The sequence below is a fragment of the Thermochaetoides thermophila genome (genome assembly GCF_000221225.1).
Source record: "Thermochaetoides thermophila DSM 1495 unplaced genomic scaffold scf7180000011814, whole genome shotgun sequence".
NCBI lineage: Eukaryota > Fungi > Ascomycota > Sordariomycetes > Sordariales > Chaetomiaceae > Thermochaetoides > Thermochaetoides thermophila.
Window position 1 is genome coordinate 1,202,915 of NW_006383030.1, and position 21,209 is coordinate 1,224,123.

The 21,209-nt window shown below is 51.8% G+C and overlaps 6 protein-coding genes across 6 annotated transcripts; 5 read left to right on the forward strand and 1 right to left on the reverse strand.

The window, feature by feature from the left end:
• Window positions 1-8: 8 nt before the first annotated feature.
• CTHT_0013590 (uncharacterized protein) lies at window positions 9-2,696 on the reverse strand (the record flags this gene model as incomplete). Its single annotated transcript, XM_006691811.1, has 5 exons — window positions 9-1,077; window positions 1,132-1,261; window positions 1,942-2,280; window positions 2,331-2,544; window positions 2,613-2,696. The coding sequence occupies 5 exons, from the start codon at window positions 2,694-2,696 to the stop codon at window positions 9-11; spliced, it is 1,836 nt and encodes a 611-aa protein (XP_006691874.1).
• A 455-nt stretch (window positions 2,697-3,151) lies between these two features.
• CTHT_0013600 (uncharacterized protein) lies at window positions 3,152-4,219 on the forward strand (the record flags this gene model as incomplete). The annotated part of the gene is made up of 1 exon (XM_006691812.1): window positions 3,152-4,219. The coding sequence occupies one exon, from the start codon at window positions 3,152-3,154 to the stop codon at window positions 4,217-4,219; it is 1,068 nt and encodes a 355-aa protein (XP_006691875.1).
• Window positions 4,220-7,278: 3,059 nt separating this feature from the next.
• On the forward strand, window positions 7,279-8,748 carry CTHT_0013610 (aspartic-type endopeptidase-like protein; the record flags this gene model as incomplete). The annotated part of the gene is made up of 2 exons (XM_006691813.1): window positions 7,279-7,425; window positions 7,483-8,748. The coding sequence occupies 2 exons, from the start codon at window positions 7,279-7,281 to the stop codon at window positions 8,746-8,748; spliced, it is 1,413 nt and encodes a 470-aa protein (XP_006691876.1).
• A 1,271-nt stretch (window positions 8,749-10,019) lies between these two features.
• Window positions 10,020-16,311, forward strand: CTHT_0013620 (putative amino acid transporter protein; the record flags this gene model as incomplete). Its single annotated transcript, XM_006691814.1, has 5 exons — window positions 10,020-11,114; window positions 11,179-11,344; window positions 11,403-11,863; window positions 12,032-12,125; window positions 13,082-16,311. The coding sequence occupies 5 exons, from the start codon at window positions 10,020-10,022 to the stop codon at window positions 16,309-16,311; spliced, it is 5,046 nt and encodes a 1,681-aa protein (XP_006691877.1).
• A 1,667-nt stretch (window positions 16,312-17,978) lies between these two features.
• CTHT_0013630 (uncharacterized protein) lies at window positions 17,979-18,358 on the forward strand (the record flags this gene model as incomplete). Its single annotated transcript, XM_006691815.1, has 3 exons — window positions 17,979-17,998; window positions 18,053-18,110; window positions 18,188-18,358. The coding sequence occupies 3 exons, from the start codon at window positions 17,979-17,981 to the stop codon at window positions 18,356-18,358; spliced, it is 249 nt and encodes an 82-aa protein (XP_006691878.1).
• Window positions 18,359-18,523: 165 nt separating this feature from the next.
• On the forward strand, window positions 18,524-20,596 carry CTHT_0013640 (uncharacterized protein; the record flags this gene model as incomplete). Its single annotated transcript, XM_006691816.1, has 3 exons — window positions 18,524-18,963; window positions 19,111-19,749; window positions 19,843-20,596. 3 exons carry the CDS (start codon window positions 18,524-18,526, stop codon window positions 20,594-20,596), a joined length of 1,833 nt encoding a protein of 610 aa, XP_006691879.1.
• Window positions 20,597-21,209: the final 613 nt, after the last annotated feature.

Genomic DNA, 21,209 nt, shown 5'->3' on the forward strand with positions numbered 1-21,209 from the left:
TCCCCTTACTAATCATCGTCATCCTCTACTAACTCCCTATTCCCAAAAAATTCCCTTACATACGCCTCCGCATCCCGCTCGACACTCTTGATATCGATCCGCTTCTCCAACGCATCCTTGATCCCCTCCACAACCTCCTTCTCCTCCATCACCTCCCGCATCAGCTTCCCCTCATGCGTCCAGTATGACATGCTCCTGCCCCTGAGCCCCTCGTCCCGCTGTACAGTGTTCTTGATAATCCCCGCCGCGTTGATTCTGCTCTTGACTGTGCTCAGCGCGCGCGTCACGGATTCAATCCGGGCGGTTGCTGTCGGAGGGCGGACGAAGGCCCGGTTCGTGCCAGAGAGGTAAAAGACTGCGCTGCAGATGATGTTGAGTGTGGCTAGTAATAGATACCGGGTTGCCCGAGCCCGCCAGTAGAACATATCCAGCTCCTGCAGTCTCAGAGCACGGGCATTTGCGCCGTGGTTGTAGGTTGCAACGCTCCAGAGGTCGAGTGTAGCCACCGCGATGGAGGCTAAGGTCGCCGGTGCCCGGAAGCGCTGCACGTTCCCTCCGGTGATCCCCCTTCCCGTGAGGAGTGTTGACGTCGCGAAGGCCAGAGCGATCAGGTTGATCAAATGCGGCGTCACCAGCTCCGGCAGGGCATAGAACAAGTAACTCCTCGGATCGTCGGACACGCAAAAAGGGCAGTCTGCCACCGTCGCAGGGCCATACTGCAAATACAACAGCCGCGACTCGAGCGAGACGAAACGGCTTCTCAAAGCGACGTCGCGGTTCGTGAGAACCCGCCTAGGACGGAGTGATGCCAGCCGTGTGAAGAGCACATCGGTCGGGATTTGCAGGCGGGAGGTAGTCAAGGTGAAGATGTTCTCCGGGGTGAGGGGCGGTAGGAGGAGGAGGAGGTAGGAGAGGGTAAGGAGGGCGAGGAGGAGGATGGAGCGCAGTATGGGCGTGGGAAGTGGTTGCGGGTGGACGTTGTAGAGTTTTGGGGCAGCCCGGAGCGAGCGGTAGGTCGTGATTGCTCTGGGGATGAGGACAGGGGCGAAAAAGATGAGGAGGGATTTGATCCTGGACCTATTTGTTAGATTTGGGTTGTTGAAATTTAGTGAATTTTGAAAGCAGACTTACGTCCCCCAGGGTATTGACATTGCGGAGGTTAGATTTATTTTAGCTAATTTGAAGGCGTATGTTGGCTTCTGGGAGGTGTTGACGTTGATAACAAGCTGATGGTCAACAAACGCCAGCACGCGTCGACGAGCTGCAAGGTGGTCAATCTCAGATCTGCGAGGCTGAGAGACCCACAAAATTCCGGCGGGGTTTAGAGGGGTGGACCCAACGGTTCCATCTCAGCCTTGCGGTGCCTAGAAAAAAAATTATAAAATGGAGACGGTTTGCATTTTCTTCACTCTCCTCCAACTTCTAATTTAGCAAAGTTTACGACCACATTCTCAAACGCGGACATGCGCTGAGTTTGTCGCCAACAGCTTCATGTACAGTACATTGTGATCACAGCAATTACTGACAACAAAATATACGACATTGACCCTCGTCCCCGTCTCATGCGTGCTTGACGTGACGCCTCAGGAGAACCCAAATGACTCCCAAACCCAAACTAATGGCACTATCGAAGCTTTGGTGGCCCTTTGCCCAATGGCTATCAAAGTCAATCTGTTGCCTAGAGCAAATCCGAGCGCCCTGCCAAGGGCCATCTCACGTCGTGTTGCAGAGCTCTAGCTCCGGCGATGAAGAACTTTGCGTCAAATTGTTGAGAGACAATTCATTATATATACTTAAATTACTAGTATAATCCTATTCCTTCATGATCTTCCCCCCGTCCTCTATGCCCTTGTGATATGATGATGCTCGCTGTAGTACAATGAATTCCCGATGTCCTTCCTTCTTGATCCCATCCATGCGTAATCTACAAATCCTTCTTACTCGTCCCCGGCGCACCTCCTGCCGCAGGCACAGGCTGCCTCTGCTTCTGCATCCCCGTTCCCCCCGTGTACCTCACCACGGCCATGACCGCCTCAATCACCAGCGCCAGTACCCCGCTGCACGCCGACTGCCACACGACGATGCTGACACTGCCCATGGGCGCGTTGGGGAAGGACACGAGCCACTCGACCCAATAGGGGAACCAGCCGTAGGGCAGCCAGAACATGGGCTGCGAGCTGAACCAGAAGCACAGGAACCACTGCATTCCGCGAGTCAGGATCCAGCGGTAGATGGTCAACTTGCGGGAAAAGCTGGTGCGGTGGGCGTCGAGTTGGGATTCTGTTTCGGAGAAAGTCAGCAAACAACCCAAAAGAGAGTGTGTTGCGCACCGTGAGGAGAGAGGAAGTACGCACTCTTCTTCTCCAGCTCATCCATCAACTTGTCATGCTTGCGTTGCAGCCGGGCCCACTTAGCAAACTCGTCCTGACTGCTAGTTGCGTTGAGGTCGTGTCGCACTTGTAGGTATTCCTTTTGCTTTGCGCGCTGCTCGGCAAAGTCTTTGGCAAGTGGGCTGCCGGGGATCGAGAGGTAGAAGCGCCATAGCTGGGCGAATTGTTAGTTTGAAGCTTTGACACAGCATAAATCATCTGGACTCGAGAGAAAGTGCGCACCAGATTATTGATGGTCTTCGCCCCGATGGTGTTGACGAGCTGGACGACCAGCTCAAGCAGGAATATGACGAGCAAGAGGGACATTGTGGCGCTCGAATCAGAGAGAATGGTGACGCGGTAGATCGATGTTGTGGAAGCTTCGAAGTTTGTATTTCGTTCGTCTGTTGACTACCTGTGAGTTGTCGCTGTACCGATCATGCCTCACCCTTTTTGTTCTGTCTGTGTTGTGTTCCTTTCGCGCGCGAGAGTACCGAAGAGCCTCGCTGCCGGTTGACAACTTGTCGATGACGAAACTATCATCTGCCATGCCGCCTGCCCGCTGCGCTGCCACCTCCATGCCACTTGGCAACTGCTGAGTCGCGGGTTAGGGTTGTCTCTGCTCCGCCAACCACGTCGCGCTAAGCCGTGTTGGGGAGGCAGTTACAGCATCTGTCCAACATAACTCAACCCAGAATCACATGGCTCTAAACAATTGGCACGGAAAGCGGCTTCATTGGACAATTGATGGTTGCTCAAGCTTTGTATGGTTATGATTAAACATGTCGCGCGCGTTGGATCCAGAGACAGCAGCACTTCTCAAAGCGGGAGACCCTCTCGCTGCATATCAACACATCACTCGCGCTCTGGGGTCGCCAGACGATGGACTTTTGGATATCGAGATCTTGGGCAAGACTCATTTTCCTGACCCAAGGCAATATGTACTGCAAGATGGCCCAGAAATTGGGGTTTCGAAGCTAGGGCTAGTCCAGGCATTCCTAGTCGCCAGAAAACACCTGGCTGATGTGCTCTCTGGCACCAAACACTTACCAGATGATGAGCTGTTCGCTCTTACAGCGGTCATCCTCCTCATGGATCCGGAGCATCTCACAGCAGCGAACACTCGCAAGCGACTGATCCAGGCCAGGATATCCAATAGCAATAGCTCCGATGACATCTTCAGCATCATCTCCAGAGAACTTTGCTTCCTCGACAGCCTTTTGACAAGTCGCTTACACCGACACACCAAATCCCCGACCCTCTGGAACCACCGTCGCTGGGTCGTTACAACATCTTACTCCTCAGGCTTGCCAGTGGATGCCTTCACAGACATCACTCGCATCGTGTTCGTCGCCGCGGAGAGACACCCGCGTAACTACTACGCTTGGTGTCACGCCCGGTTTCTAGTCAGCTCAGAAGACCGATCCACCATTAATGGCAACGATAGCAAGACCAAGTTACTCCCCGTGGTGCAGAGATGGTGCTTCCAACACTACACCGACACATCTGGATGGTCATTCCTCTACTTCCTGCTGAGCAGTTTCCATTCCAAGACTTCTAACCCAGACCTTGTGCGCTCAACATTCGAGAACCTCCTGCAACTGGTCAGCTCGCTTCGCCTAGCCAACGAGTCAGTATGGGTGTTTCTGCGGACGTTAGCCGCGTCAGGGCTGGTTGGGGATGAGCAGTATGCTCGGTTCCTGGAGGTTTGTCACGAAGTCCTGCAGGCGTCGAAGGTGCCGGAGGATCAGACCGTCCTGCGCAGGGCTGTTGATTGGTGCGAGACATACAGACGCAAGAATGACAGCGGCGGGACGGTTGTGATGGCAGATGCAGCAACCTCGTCTTGAGTCAGCCAAGAAACGGGTTATGGTGTCTTTGGCATACACTCGCAGTTTGCTGCAAATACGGAGCCCAAGGGTCATACATCCATCCGCCATAGGGAGCGCCCAAATCATCGAACAGAATGAAGGAAGGCAATAAGCTAAGTTTTCCACATTTGGTTATGGGCAAACAAACCAGTTTCCCCTCCCGGCAGCAGCGTTGATGACGTCTGCAGCTTGCTCTTCATAAACGCTCAAGGTCCTGCATCGAGCATTTCGTTGGGGTAGCACGCAGGGTTCGCTCACAATTCAGCCGGAATCTGGAAAAGGGAAACTGTTGGCTTCTATGTTTGCGACAAAGTGTCCTCCGTTCTTGCACAGCGTAGAGAGAAGTTCAAGGTCTGGACCGAGCTGCTGCAGCACGTCGTACAACTACACGGTCACGCTGTTGCTCTGTACACTCACGGAAACGATCGATCGGAACCACAACAGCCTGGTTAACGGAAGATAATTGCAGGAAAGATGTCATTTCAGATCCCTTGACAGCATCTTTCTGGAAGATTCGGAATGTGGAAGCGGTTGCCCCAGGATTCTCCGCACACAGCAATTCAAATCACAAAAAGCAATTGCAAGAGTTTCATCTTAAATCCACACCGCCAGGATATTGATGCCGTTTTTACCCCAATCATCATGGAGAAAGATGGAAGTGCGTCATGGATCGTGATGATTAAGACGAAAGCACATGGACAGGAGACTGCGCCGTTTTCACTCCTTGGCATTGTAGTGGAGCCTTGGTTTTGAACGGGTAATTGGCTGAGATTTTCATCCCAAGTCGAGCCTTGGCAATCACTCCAACAGGGATCAGAGCCCATCGTTATCTGGGGCAAGCGCTGACACCCTGGCCAGCGACCTTACCCACACCCCTGGGCGGCCGAACAGGCCCAGCTCTCATTGGATTTGGCATCTTGTGGCTTTCGTCCAAGATGCAGCTCGCGAGCATACAACAATTATTGCATGCTTGCAGAGAGCTGCCCGGCTGATGAGACCGTGGCGCGCTGAGACAAGCTGGTTTGGGCGCCCCTCATAATCTGGCCGGCGGTTCCTGAATCTGTTTCGCTGCTTGAAATCTGAACCATTTTTTTGCAAGTCATGAGTCCTCAATGCGCTACTTATGCAACACATAAGGGGGATTTCACAAGACATTGTGCTCGATCGATGATGAGGTCAGTTGATGGACCTGGTTCGTTCGACAGCCAGCCCGCAGCACCGGATGTTGTCCAAAAGCCCGGAGAACCGGGGCACACAAAATTGGGGTGGACAGCCACAGTGACACCGTGTCTCCACCTCGAAGTTTGTTCAACGCGACTGGCCAATCAACGCGTGGGATGCATATTGGGTCCTCCAAGATTGTGTCCATAATGAGCAGATCGCTGAATTTCGGACGACCAGGGGCCCAAGGCCCCCGCGGTTGCTGCTGATAATCCGTGCCGGCAGGCGATTTGTGGTCTTGTGCATGTAGTGACCGTGCTTTGCATAGGGTGAGCCTGTACACACACGCGGTTCTGAGGAGATGAGGGATTGGACGAGGTTCTGCGTGCTTTCAAAATCGTCGGTTCGTGCTCCCACGGTTTGCGATCGTCGGCAAAGATCAAGGGATTAAACTGGGCAAGAATAGATGCAATGTAAGCCAGCCAAAAACGAGCAATTGAGATCAATGGAGAGCAACAACACTGGGAAAAACGAAGCCAGTGGATGTGTTGTGCATTGTGGTCTGCAGACCTGTAAATCTGCAACCCTGACAGCCACCCTGCTCCAGGAATGCAACGTCAGGGGGCGATATGGGGACGCTTCTGGCCGAATGCCAGCTACGCCGTTGCTGGCTTCTCCATCATCCATGTTCACGTTCCTTTTTGGCTCTGGACATCCTTCCTCACTTGGAAGGACCCCCATGGAAAGCCAGATTACTCTGGATCGCTGTGGCGGCCACCAACAGGCTTGCCGAGCAGTCCGTCGACTTTCCAGCGATCCAGCCGCTTTTCAGCAGCAGGCCAGCAGCTGGAAACTACAGACTGTGCGCACGGTGGACAGAGCAACAGCCGACCTTCTCTAGGCTTTTCTCCACACCCTCCCCACCATCAGCGAGGCTCCAGGGACCAAGCGTTCGATGTTCAACCGGGCGATTGAGCTGCTCCAGTTCTCCTGTTTCTCCATCGATCCATCACATCCATCTCTAAGTCAAGCCCCAAATCCACATTCCCATACGTCACTGCCTCTTTCTCCTCTTTTTCGTAGACTCCATCACGCTCGCTCGTCCCTCTTTTTCCCGTGACTCTGTAAATCTGCGATACTTTGTCTGCGACTCCTCCTCGACTCCTCTCGCAGCATCCACTTCCACGATTTGCATGGTCCTCTCGTATTCCTTGTTGCTTCACGATTTTTCTCTCGTTGACTACTAAGTAATCGTCCCGGGTCGCTTGGTCTCGCACCTTCGACGCTTGAGCTGGTCAAGCATTCACCTTGAGGATTCGGTCGTGTTGTAGTCGCTTCAACAGACCCGGCATTGTCGGATACTCGTCTCGATTTCTGGCCTAATTCCTTTGCAACTCGTCTCGTCCGTTCTCCTCGGTTCGGCCTCTTTGACACGCCAGTCGGGTTCGGTCAGCATCTGTGTTTCGGTCTCATTCCAGCACGGTCTCGCTTGTTGTCTCCTAGTTTCGAGAATTTTTTCCCCCTCCAGCCGCATTCGTCATTCGAACATCGTTCTGGGCGCGACGTCAATGCTCTCTCCGTAATTCTTAATCGCCTTATTACCCATCTGTCACGCTTCTTCGAGTCCAAAACTCTTCGTCCCCACTTGTCAGTGTCGATCTTCCCGCTAGGCATCGCGTCTTAACCAGGTCTCCAAGCGTTGGGTTCCTATCGCTCCGATGCTATGAGCAAGTCTTGACTGTCTTGCTCGCCACTCTCTTTCTCTATATCCATACTTTGACACCCAGCTTCCTGGAGACTTATTGGCAACCTTTATCACACCCCTCACACCTCAGACCGGGGTGGGAGTGGCGACGCTCCAGGGCTAGGTTTCCACGATGCAGAGAATCACCACTCTGCTTCTCCAACTCACAATATGGGTCTCCGCCGTCCGTGCCTTCTACCCCTTCGTTCCCGAGGATCTGTGTGATCCCGGTGAGAAGTGCAGCTCGTTTACTGTGAAATTGGTTAAGGGGACCTCGAAGGTGCGTAAAGCCTTGTCTTAGGGGTTATCTGGTAAGGTGAGCTGACTCGATATCCAGGTGTCGAAGAAAGTAAGCAACTACTACGTCTCAAAGCCCAACCCCCCCACTGCACCAAACAGCGCCGGCGTCTACCAAAATGGCCCTGACTACTCGTACTTTGTTCAGGCGGAGATCGGCTCCGAGAAGGAGCCCTTCTACATGCTAATCGACACGGGCGCCCCCAACACCTGGGTCATGAGCGCCGAGTGCCCGTCTCCCGCTTGCAGGCTGCACAGCAACTTCAATCCGAGCACATCGACAACGTTCAAGGCAGATAATAAGAAATTTCACATTGCGTATGGGACAGGAGAGGTTGCTGGTACTCTGGGGAGCGACACGATCACTGTTGCTGGTCTGTCCGTTGGTATGGCCTTTGGCGTGGCTACTTCTGCGCACGACGACTTCAAGCATTTTGCTTTCGACGGGATCCTGGGTCTTGCTATGGGCGAGTCTATCACGGGTAATTTTCTGCGGTCTCTGAAGAGCAACAACCTGGTTGAGAAGCTGATGTTTGCCGTAACCCTGAACCGGGACTCGGACGGCGTCAATGACGGCCAGATCACGTTTGGAGGAGTAGACAAGTCCAAGTTTACAGGGGAGATTTCGTACTCGTCCGTGCCATCCCCGCAGAAGGAAAAGGGCGAGTGGACCATTCTGATAGACGGCGTGGGCTTCAATGGCAAGTCCGCCGGTATTAACAGCACCCTCGCCGCCATCGACACAGGTACCTCGTTCATCTTCGCCCCGCCGGATGATGTGGCTGCCCTGTTCAAACTGGTCCCTGGCGCGACCCCCTACGAAAACTCTATCTACGTCGAGTACAAGGTGCCATGCAACACACACCCCATCACCATGACCTTCGCCGGTGTCACCTACCAGATCCCCACCAAGGACTGGCTCGCCGGCTCGGGCGAGAAATGCCTCAGCCGCATCTACGGTTTGAAAGGCGCCAGCTCCTGGCTAGTCGGCGACGTCTTCCTCAAGAATGTCTACTCCGTCTTCGACGCCGATAACATGCGCATCGGGTTCGCGACCAAAGTTCAGCCCCCCAAGCCGACTACCACCGCTGTTGACATCACTGTCTCGGTTATTTCCACGGGCTTGCCTGATGATGGGTCATCGCGTCCTGTCATGCCGGGGACTAGTGAGGCGTCAGAGATGACGGCTCCGGCTGAGATTACGGCTACGCCGACGGAACAGCCTGTGCAGGCTTCTGCGCATCGTTTGGGAAGCAGTTTGTTTGCTTTGGCCGCGTGCGCCTTGGCGGTGATTGCGGTATTGTGAAACCCGATGGAGTGATCAACCTTGCATTTGCATATTATCTCGTTAAGAATGGGTAGCCGAATAGCTGCCTGACTTATTAATCGATCTGGTTGGCGAGCATAATGCTCTGTCAGGGTAGGACAAGCTGGCAGCCAGATGGGTGCCACTTAATCAGATCCTCCCTACCCTATCATTATCAGCATCAACATAATAGACCTTTGCCAACCTTACCTATCTACCTACATACCTGCCTATCACTACTGCGCTCTGCTCGACAACTGACGAGGAGGGCCGTGTACAACTTGCTTTGTGTTTGTCTCTTGCTTGGGACGGAGAGAGAAAGAGCTTTGAGCCGCTGGCAAACGCATGATACCCCCAGAGCAGGTGTGGTGTCCTTTATCAGTATTTCTCAGATTCGTCATTTGAGAGATAAAAAGCGGCTCCCAGATTCATCATCATTGGAGGTTTAGGTTCGGGTTAAGAGATCTCATGATGGGTCTTCCAGTTTCTGAATGGAAGAGGCCCTGATTTTGGACGATATTGTGTATTAGTAATGGGTGATTATAAGTACAACAACAGCACTACGGAGCTGGCGTTTTTTGGTCGTCTTGACGTTGTAATAAAAGTGATTCTTCGTTTCGTTTTTGAGAAGGTATGTTGTGTGTTGGTCATATAGTGATCTCAATGTTTGGGAATTTGGTTTGACGGGAACAGGGTCGTCATCCCTGTGATCAGATCTCCCGTCTCCGGATCTCCCATCTTGGGCTGGTCCAATGGTCCGAAGGCCCAGCATTCGTGTTTCGGCGACTTGCAGCGGTTGATGAGCCCCTGAAAACGCGGCGCTGAACCTCCTGTCAGGGGTTCTGATTGGTGCCTTAGGTATATCGCTATCAGACAGCTAAGGCATGCTCTGGGGAGGAGCGAACGCACTAACGGCATCTCCCGCTCGCCTCTAACATAGCCAAACTTCAACCTACATAAACTTGGTCGGTGAGTTTGACATCTTCAACTTATACAGCTGTTATAATTTTTTCATTTTAAATTAGAGTACGAAGCTAATTTTTTGAATGTTAGAAGGCTGCGCAAGCTGTTTCCTCTGTTCGAAACCAGAAAGGAATCAAGCAACCCCCTACAAACCCTACGTCAACCAGCGCCGCGGAGCAACACCTATCAACTCCGAAATCCAGCCGCGCGAGCGACACCAGTAGCCGGAAATGCCCTGATCGAGCGAGCACATAACGAACATAGACGACTCGGAGACACGCGAGAGAGAAGAGGCAAGAGAAGACAGCATGACTAGGGCCGGAGCGCATGGCGCAACGGCAGCCAAAAACAGCTCCGACACAGGCTCGAGACAAGGCGATGGAGAAGAAGGCGTCGGCCTGCTCGCCGCTGCGGCGCACACACAAGACGAGGATAGCTACCACTATCCCGGACAGGATCAGAAGAGTACACCGCGGCCAAAGGGGCCGGCAAAACCCCTCCAGCTCCAGCCCCAAGAAAGACTAATCGTCCATCCCGGCGAAGATGATGACGATAACAGCCTAGTTAGCCTGCCCCTCCGCACCCCCCGCACACCAAACCGTGTACGCTTCGACCTGCGCCCGACAATTGTCGAGAATAACAGCCGGTATAGCACTGATACTACGACTACAGCATCAGAGAGCCGCTCCGCGCAAGCACAGAATGGGCACACACGGAGTCGAGAAAGCCTCGACTTCGATCCCGACCCAGATCTAGATTTTGATTTCGACTTAGATGATCCCCTCTCCTCCCGACACCGCAGCGAACGCGGAAGCAACGGCTCCCACGCCCACCGCCAGCAGAGGATACCCCTCTTAACGGGGATAGAAGCCCCGTCGGTGACTGTTTCCAACCAGCTGTTCGGCGAGCACGAGTCTGCTGAGGCATGGCACCTCGCCGAACAGCGCAGACCTAAATCCTCACTTCCAGCTGCGTTCATGAACATGGCGAATAGTATCATCGGCGCGGGGATCATCGGGCAGCCGTATGCGATGCGGCAGGCTGGGTTGGGGGCGGGGATTGTGTTGCTCGTTGTTTTGACGGTAGTAGTGGACTGGACGATCAGACTGATCGTGATTAATTCCAAGCTGTCGGGGGCAACCAGCTTTCAGGGGACTGTGGAAAGGTGTTTTGGCCGGACGGGGTTGATTGCTATTTCGGTTGCGCAGTGGGCGTTTGCGTTTGGGGGGATGGTTGCGTTTGGGGTCATTGTGGGGGACTCGATACCGAGCGTGTTGAGGCAGATTTGGCCTGGGTTGAAGGATGTGCCAGTACTGGGAGTGTTGGCCGATAGGAGGTGGGTGATTGTGGTGTTTACGATTGGGGTTAGTTATCCGTTGGCATTGTACAGGGATATTGCGAAGGTTAGTTTATTCGTTCCAGAAGTAAATTTGGTTGGGTATGTCAGGCTGACGAAAGGTGTTGTAGTTGGCGAAAGCGAGCTCATTGGCGCTGCTGAGCATGGCGGTCATTGTGGTGACTGTTGTTGTGCAGGGCATGTTGGTTCCCAGTGAGGACAGGGGCCAGCTGAAAGACTGGAAGATGCTGGTGGTTAATGATGGGATATTCCAGGCCATTGGTGTCATCTCATTCGGTATGTTCCCCTGACATACGTACTCTGCTTTAAATACTCCTCTACTAACAGCTGTCAGCTTTCGTCTGCCACCACAACTCCCTCCTAATCTACGGCTCCCTCGAAAAGCCCACAATGGACCGCTTCGCCGTCGTAACCCACTTCTCAACTGGCATCTCGATGCTCGCCTGCCTTCTCATGGCCCTCTCCGGCTTCCTCATCTTTGGCGACCGCACCCTGGGCAACGTCCTTAACAACTTCCCCTCCGACAACACTATGGTCAACATCGCGCGCCTGTGTTTCGGGCTCAACATGCTCACCACCCTGCCGCTTGAGGCTTTCGTTTGCCGTGAAGTCATGCTCAACTATTATTTTCCAGGAGAGCCGTTCAGCATGAACCTGCATTTGTTGTTCACGACGAGTCTGGTGTTTAGTGCGATGGTGTTGAGCTTGTTGACGTGTGATTTGGGGTCGGTGTTTGATTTGGTTGGGGGCACGAGTGCGGCCGCGATGGCGTATATCTTGCCGCCGTTGTGTTATGTTAAGTTGACAACGAGGTCGTGGAGGACGTATGCTGCTTGGGGAGTTGTGGTTTTTGGGTGTGTGGTCATGGCTATGAGCTTGTTTGAGGCGATTGGGAAGATGATTACAGGCAAGTCTCTCAGTGCTGGTTTGACATGTTTACTCTGGCTAATGTTCTGTCTACAGGCGAGGGGGATACAAAGCAGTGCTATTGAACATCAGCATATCTATACTAGTAGTAATGCCTTTCCTGGCTTGTTCTGGGCTTGTTTTGAGATAGGTATTTCCACTAATAACCACCACGTCAAGGTCAAGGCTGGGTCCTGACCAGTTACACTTGCATCAAGACCCTCATCCGTGAGTTTCCCGCTTCTTGTGCCGACTGGTCCAGCAATTACACGCCCCTACACAGCTGCCTGGCCTAAACAGCTCCATATCCCTTGCTTCACGGATCTTTGTCGACCAACCTCTTTGAGTGGTTTTCCATCTTGCTGGGGTGTGATTGATTTGAGGCTGTGCATCATGAGCAGTCACAAGCCACATTGGCGTTCCAATTGGTCGAGCTTTTAACTGGCGTTTTTTTAGGTATCCTCTTACTACATGCAACCATAGTCACATTTTCAGCCTCTATATTTTTTAGCCCTTATTCCTACATCCCTGCTCTCGGAAAGCTGCTGCCTAGGTCATGAACTGTTTTCAGACACGAAATATGCTCAGAGTCTGTTAAGCTCTCAATCTACTTTTACCAGGTTCTTGAGGGCTTTCTGGAGTTGTCAACACTCGCCTTCATGATTTTTGGACTGTCAGTCGAGTGATTAAACGCTACCTATTCATCGGATTCTAACAGGCCAGCCATGTCTTCCTTATTCAACTGGGCCGGTAGGGGTCGCGAGAGGTCCAGTAGGGGTGGCTTATTTCGTCTCTTGCGGGACGGACCTGGCAACCAGTGGCATGGAATAACACAACAGATAAGGGGAAACATGACTGATCCTACGATTGACTGGGGGAGAGTGGGCGAATCTTTGAAACGATCATTTTCGAGCTACATCGCCGAGAGACGCCGGAGCGGCTCATTGGTACAATGTCATTGCTCGACTGCCAACTACCAACCTGTTGAACGAGTATTTGGATACATGATTCACCCGTTGACATCCTACGGCTTGTTTCCTTGCCACACCGATGCCCAGGTTGACTGCCTTGTCCAACTTACAAGACGAATCGTCGCTTCAACATCAGAACCTCAAGCACGTGCTCGCGCTTTGCAAAATCTCGGAAGAGCGCTGACGATCAAATATTCAAAGTCCGCAGTGCCCGTGGAGGAATATTTCGTGGAGGCTCGACAGGCTCTGGACCAAGCAACCGCATGCTACAACTCGATCCGGGACCAATGTGCTTGCTGGTACCATCTCGGAGCGCTTTACGCAGCCCGCTACAGGTGGACAGAAGCTGAGGAAGATCGGCAAGAAGGTACACGCTTTGCGAGCTTGGCGTACGAGAACAGCCCAAAACAACAGCCAACATCGGTACTTTCCTTCAGCTTGCTTGCTGAGCTACGGAAGAGTCGGAACAAGTTTATTGACGCATGGAGGACATTTTCGGCACTACGTTCTCCGGAGATGAGGTTCGACTCGAAGTCTCCTGAGGTGATGGAGGAGATGGGACGGCTGTTGAGCATTGAGTATGCTATTGTGGCCAGTGCCGACTGCGTCGACAACGCCGTAGTTTACCTTACTGAGATCTTAGACTCCGTACCGAGCAATGATCCGTTGCTTTACACGGGGCTTTGTGTCCTGGGAGATCTGCTCTTCGCTCGGTACGGCTTTCATGAAAGGGCGACCGATTATGACGATGTTATCCAGTTTGGCGAGATGGCCATGTCCAGCGATGACAATGAACCCCTTATTACAGAGTTCCTGCTCATTCGGACGATGTTGTGTAACCAAAGATTCCGGGTAACAGGAGACATCACGAAAATCAATGAGGCAATACAGTTGATGCGGAAGAAGCTTTTTGTTGACTCATCTAAGGGCCGATCTAATCCGTTGAACACCTTTGCACTTGGAAATTGCCTCCGTGAGCGGTACGAGTTCACCAATGCTCTCGGCGATCTGGAAGAAGCCATACAATGGCAACGTCAAGCGATGCGAGAAGCCCCTGAACACCATATGTTCGCAGCAAGAATGCACTTCTACATGTCTGAGATCTTGAAAAAGCAATATCAAAGGACAATGGAACTTGCTTCATTGAACGAAGCTATCGAGCATATGCGGATGGCAAGCTCGAGTCCAGGTCCACATTCATATCACCCTGAAGTTAAGCTGCTATACAACTGCAGCTTGGCAGAATTGCATCTCCAGAAGTATAATGCGACCAATGATACCGAGCATCTTACAGAAGCTCTCAGCCTTGTTCACACAATATTCGAAGAGAAGTTATCAGGTGAGGCTGCGCAAGCCCATGGCTTAGCGGTCGATACAATTGGCAGCATATACCGCACTTTGTACGAAAAGACAGGTGATTCTTCATATCTGTTAGAAGCTATTGCAACCTACGAACGGGCCACAAATCAAGGTGCCAAGTTGCCAATGAGCCATCGGTCTCGAAGCCGCCTGCTCAGCAACCTCACCTGGCTATATTTACGGCGCGGTGAAGAGACAAGAGACCTCGGCTATCTTTCAAAGGCCCTCGAGTACTGCGAAAAAATCCTTAAAGATAACAATGCAGCCGCGGCTGAGCGTGTTGAAGCTGGCAGAACCTACCTTACCAACATTGTGAAACTTCAGCAATGGGAAGCAGCGTATAAAGCAGCCAACCTCACAGCGAGCCTTGTCCCTCAGCTCTCGTTACGCTCCCTCCGCCACTCAGACCGCAAACAGTTGCTCGCCAACCTTTACGGCCTTGCATCAGAGGCAGCGGGTGTAGCCCTCCGAGCAGGCAAGTCACCGCTGGACGTGCTGCGCCTGGTCGAGCAGACTCGTGGCATCATCGGGGCATCCCTGGAGCAGCTCCGGGCCGATATGAGCCGCCTTAAGGATGTAGATCCCGAGCTGGCAAGGGACTTTGCCAAAGCCCAACAACAATTGACTTCACCCATCCATCAGGAGGACTGGTCGCCAGCACTGTTTGATAAGACGTCGTCGTGGGCCCATCGGGACTTTGAGGAGAGACAGAAGTTCGATGAGATACTGTCAAGGATCCAGCAGACTCCTGGGTTTGAGAACTTCTTACGTCCGTTGAGTGAGGCAAAGATATTTGAGGCTGCGTCTCGGGGACCGGTTGTCGTCATAAGTGTTGCACCTTTTGGTTGTGATGCGCTGTTGGTAACGGCGAACGGTGTGCGGGCGGTGCCGTTACCAGATCTTTCGCATTCAGAGGTTGTTTCTAAGGCGCAGAATGGTGACTTTGGGAGCTATGATACTCTGGAGTGGCTCTGGATGACGGTAGCTCGGCCTATTCTCGATGCTCTTGGGTTTACTCAGCGATATCAAGATTCCGGCAACGGAAGTAATAGTATGCCGCCACACATATGGTGGATTCCGACCGGTCCCTTGACGAACTTCCCTCTCCATGCTGCCGGTCTGCATCGTGCCCGTACTGGCCAGACGGTGCTCGACAGGGTCATGTCATCTTACGCCTCTTCTATCACCTCTCTGATTCATGTCCGTGAGCGCTGGTTTCTCCTCCCTCCCGCCCCTAGTGACTCTACTTCAGGAATCGACGGCATATCTAACCAAGTTCTCCTCGTCGCAATGGAGGAAACTCCTGGAGTCGCAAGACACGCCGTTCTACCATTTGCTGCCAAAGAAGTCGAAGTTGTCCGACAGCTCTGCACTTCCATGGGCCTGAGCCCGATCTCCCCGGGCGGCCACAAGCAAACCATCGCCCGTTACCTCCGTTCCTGCCAATTCTTCCACTTCGCAGGCCATGGCGCCACAGACCCAGTGAACGCAGAAAACAGCCGTTTACTCCTCCTCCCCGATAATGACGCTCCGGCCAACAACTTAGATGACGGAACCCCCACGAACGACGGCTCCCTCCGCGTCTCCGAAATTCTCGACATGGACTTAACCTCAAACCCCACACATCCTCCCCCTTTTTTGGCCTACCTCTCGGCCTGTGGTACAGGCAGCATGCGAGACGTGAGGGTTGCTGACGAAAGTATACATCTTGCGAACGCCTTCCAACTAGCTGGGTTTCGGCACGTTTTGGGGACGTTCTGGGAGGTGCTTGATAAGATGTGTGTTGATGTTACGCGGTTCGTGTATGAAAGGCTTCTAAGGGACTGGAAGAGTGGGGACTTGACGGATGATTCGGTCTGTCGCGCGCTGCACGAGGCGTTGAGAAGGGTGAGGGATCGGGAGGTGGATGAGATTTTTAGGGGGGTTACGAGGAGCGTGAGGGATGTTGTGCTTTGTGAAGAGGAGGATGTCGCGGCTTGGGCTCCTTACGTGCATTTTGGGCCTTGATATCTCTCGCTGTGGCTAAAATCATTAGTTGTTTATGGATTGTGTGGTTACTAGTTTGCTTCAACCCCATCAGACATATATGTCACGGTAATCAACGGAGAGAAACGTAGCAAAGCACGTTCATTACTGATCCATAGAAATTCATACATTCTTAGAGACATCCGTGTTCCCATTCCACAATGTCTCCTTAGCCCTTGCTACCGCTCACATCCTCGAAGAAGACAATTAGAATTGTCGCATACCTAAACAATCATAAGTTAGCACATGTCCAAAACACTGGAGTTAAGAAGGAAAGGGGAAACAAACGTTGCACCCGCGAGGACCAGCTCCATCGTTCTCGACTTAATTAGCAGGGAGACGACAAGAAGGTAGACCAAAGTGCATATCATGTACACAATGATGCGTATCGGCGTTTCATCGATAATCGTGCAGAGAAGAACCGGCAAGAACAGTAACAATGCGATCAATATGATTACCAAAGTCCTGGCCAATACTCTAATACAGGGGCCAGAGTAGATGTATACATTTAGGTCGTCCGAGATATCGTGGTGACGTCTCTTAATGGCAAATGGTGAGTATATGTGGCAGTAACTGCCGCTGAAATGGACTTTACCTTGCGAAAGCCACGCCAGAGCTTGATAAGAAGCTGTTCCACCAATGCTTCAAGCTTCACTGAGGCTCTGTCTCCATCAGGAACAAGCGATACAAGGTCTCTGTTATGTTTTATGTAAGTACATTCTTCTTCAGCTATGCACTTATTTCCCTCTAGCCAATTCCTCAAACTCTCGACATCTCGAGGAGTTGGGGGGCTGAGGGCTAGCATGCGACGGGTTCTTTCGACGAAGCGATCTATGAAACATGTTAGTCTATAAAGATGGGCCTGGAACAACTTTGTACGCACCATAGTCTTCGAGTTGAGAATCTATCTCAGCAACCAGAGCTGCTCGTTCAGAGTTCGCATCGCGGCGGCTTACACCAAGAAATAGAGGAAACTTTTCATTTTGATCTAATTCATCCAGTTTTGCTTCAAGCTGAGAGAGTCGGTCTTGCTTCAACAAGAGCAACCGAGCTCGTAGCCTCGTAAAGCGTCTGCATATCAAGAATGGGTCATGGGCAGACAGGAGAGCAGTATATCGTGGGTACCCTGGCCGGTAGTCCTCAACTGTTGTGTATTGTGTTGGATTAGCGATCATACGGCCAGCATAGAACTAAATCGCTGGAACTATCTCACTCTTTTTGTTACATACTTCTGATGTAGGAGTCTGGCCGTTCATAAAATTGTGAAGAGGCAGGGACGGTGATGGTGACATTGCTAACGATAACTTCAGTATTTTTTTTTTCGAAGACCTAAAAAGCTAGCGAAAGAGCAGTGTAAACATGCAGCTTGAAGCTCGCTTTTACTTTGCTTACAACCTTGTTTTCTGAGCAGCGCTGCATGGGCCAATGTTTCCTGCGGCAATGTAACACAGCCACCTCTAGTGCTTATGGCCTGCATTCCGCCAATGGCATAAAACCTGAAGGAGTTCGGCCTTATAGGCTTCCATTGATTGAACAAAACCATTTATATCCTACGATAGATGCTTCTAAATTGTGTATTTGTGATCCTGGCTTGCTGCGCGAAAACACACCTGCGTGCTATTGGTTTCATAGGTCGAGACACTTACGAGATGTCAGCCCCTGAAGAAGAGTATGTTTATGCTGATGTTTGCGTTTGAACTATCATTTCTAACATCATATCAAGTCCGCAAATTGCCTTTGATGAGGAAGATGAGAGGCCATATGTGAAATCTTACTCCAAAGTAGGTTTCTAGCGCCTGGTTCGATGGCCACTCCTTCATTAGGAAGGCTAATCTTATACTAATGAACACCTTATTAGAAACCAAAGTTCTCGGTCGGTCAAAGGGTTTACTTGTGCATGAATGGAGCCTATGAGGGGCCGTATCTGGTTGCAACAGTAGCGCCAGGAAAGGTGTCTCTCTGCCTGGGAAATGGGCTGCCTGTCCTAAATGGCAAGGAGATTGACGACTCTTACGTGCGGCTCAGCTGACTTGGCGAGATGGATCCTTGATGATAAAGAGCGAATGATTGGTCTGCACCTTTCCTGTACGTGCCTACATAGAAGATATAACTGCCCGTGAAGAGGTTGTCGTAGGGGATTGTGGTAACGTAATTCTACCCGACCAGGGATGATACCCCACAAGTTCGATCAATCATGAATGCTCAACCCGATACGGCCGCATATCATGCATTGTTGATTGGTATCAACGATTATCCAGATAAGCCCCTCAAAGGATGTGTCAGTGATGTCTACTACATCAAAAGCCACCTCGAGGACACCTTAGGCGATGCAATCCAGATACACCTCCTTATAGCTGGCATTCCAGCGGGACAGGATTTGGACCTCTCAGCACAGAACTCGGCGCTATGGCCCAGCTACCACAATGTCATCTCCGCCCTCCGCAATATTACGACACAATCGAAAGAGGGAGATTGTGTTTACATCCACTACTCAGGCCATGGCACCCAGGACCCAGAGGATGGGGACCTTGCTCTAGTGCTGCTGAATGAGAATCTAGGGCAACCCCAAATCGAGTTGCTCTGGACTGATGTCTTAGCAAACATGGTGCAGGCTATGGTGGACAAGGGGTTAAGGTAAGTGATGATCCATACTTATTGAGTCATTCAGTCATGCGTGATGTCTCCGTGATTTTGCCTCTGCTAGGCATATCCTGGATCAGATTGCCGGGATCTCTGAAAATCCTCAATGACACAAAAACAAGATCTCTAACATGAGCGAAGAGTGACCCTAGCCCTCGACTGCTGCTTCTCCGGGGGAATCTTTCGCGGTGATGGCCCGGAGGAAGGAGAAATCCTCCGCTTCTATCCTTATGATAAAGTTACTAGGAAGAGGCCAGCGTCCAGCCATTCTCGAACATGCAATTCAGCCTCTACTAGGCCCTCGGCATACCGTGATCTCTCAGCACTACTCAACTGGCAAGTCGACCCAAACCGACATGCTATCCTCGCGGCATGTGGCGCCAACGAGACTGCCAAAGAACCCAAGATCAACGGACAAAACAGAGGGTTGTTTTCTTACTTCCTCCTAGACGCCATGAAAAAGTACGGTCTCTCAGCAAGTCACGCTGACATCTTCAGCTACCTGTCCGGGAATGTAAAAGCATCCGGTGTGCGTCGACAGAATCCTTGGAGGGCAGGAAACAGGAACCAAGCCTTCTTTGGCCGGCAGCTGCATAGAAGAACCACAGAATCACTGATCACCGTCCTGCGGGATAGAGACGGCACTCTGGAGCTTCAAGCCGGTCATGCACACGGGATCTGTGCCGGGGATGAGTTCAGCATCTTGCCTGCTTCGGTTGCACTCCAGTCTTCAGCCCAGGACTCAGCAATATATAAGGTTCTCTTTGCCAGGCCTCTAACGTCAGTTCTGGTGCCAAAGGACGACTCAACCCAAATATTAAGTAGTGGTCGAGTCTGGATGGCACGTCCTCTTACTCGTCTCTCACTCCAAAGATTTCCTGTCTGGATCCCAAGAAACCTACCAGCATTTGAGGAGTGGATAACTGCGTTGCAACAGCGATCTCTTCAACTTTCGGACTTTCCTCAGACACCGCCAGCTTTCGAGGTAGCTCTTATACAGGACGGAGGATACCGTATCCTCAACGGATCATCGGAAGAGCTCCTTATCTTGCCTTCGCGCGCCAAACCCAGCATTAGCGACGTAGTCAACATCCTGGAGCATCTTGCCAGATACCAATTAGCAAGGACTCTGGTCAATCAGTTCCCAAATCCCATCTTCACGCAGTCCTATGAAGTATACATGCAGCTTTTTGGGAAACGATACGAACCTGGCTCCGAGCTCAAGGTATCCAACTTCAGCAAGATATCGTTAGTTGTCAGAAACTTGGGCAACCAGCCGATTTACATGGTTGTTCTTAACTTCCGACATGGCTGGCAAGTGAATAACCTGTTCAATGCAACCTACAATGTCATCCTGCCGCGGAGTGAGGGGAGGAGTTCGGAAAGGACGATCAGCTTCAGAGCTCAAGTTCCGGACGAAGTTATGGAGAAGGGGCAAAATGAATGCAAGGATGTCTTAAGGGTTATGTTGACATCCAGACCGACGTCGTTTGAGTTGTTGGAGCTTGATAGACTGGGCGAGGTTAAAGAACGTCTAAGTAAAGAAAGCTCAGTTCGTGCAGGCGGCGATGATGAGGAGGAGGAGATTTGGAGTGTTGAGGAATTTTGTATCTGCGTTTCTGCATAGGATTTTTGTTGTAAAGTGATACAACAAACCAGCTGCTCTTACAGTCGCGAATGAATTTTGGAATTGCAACAAGAGGGAACTGCTGTCTTCAACTACCACAGGTCCTCGCAAGCTGCGTGCAGGGGTCACTATAAACCCGGTCTTTGCCTGGTCGGGTTGAGCTGCACTAGCAGCCTGCCTTATGATCTCTCACGCTCTTGGCCCCAGCATCCTCAGTCTCATGCCGTGATCAGTGGCGTTGCATGCTTGCATTCCATGCTAATCATCTGGATCACTTTAATGATGGCTTTTCTGCCTGAATCTTCGACTTGCTCTTCATAGGACTTGGTAGACCAGTTAGCAGTTGAAGTGACGTTGGGGGACGAGCTAAAGCACAGATCACCTCCAAACCCACATCGCAGAAACACTCCATCTTGGACATGATGGGATATCGCCACACATGAACCCTCGCTTGACCGCCGACTTTCATGAATCCAAGCCCCCCTCCTACCCGGTAGATGCCTTGCACTTGGGAGCTTCATACTTTAGCAAGCCAGCCTTGCTCCCTCTGCCACTTTTATTGGCCTATTTCCTCCTCAACCCGCACAACAACCCCAATCTCGACGTCACGCGA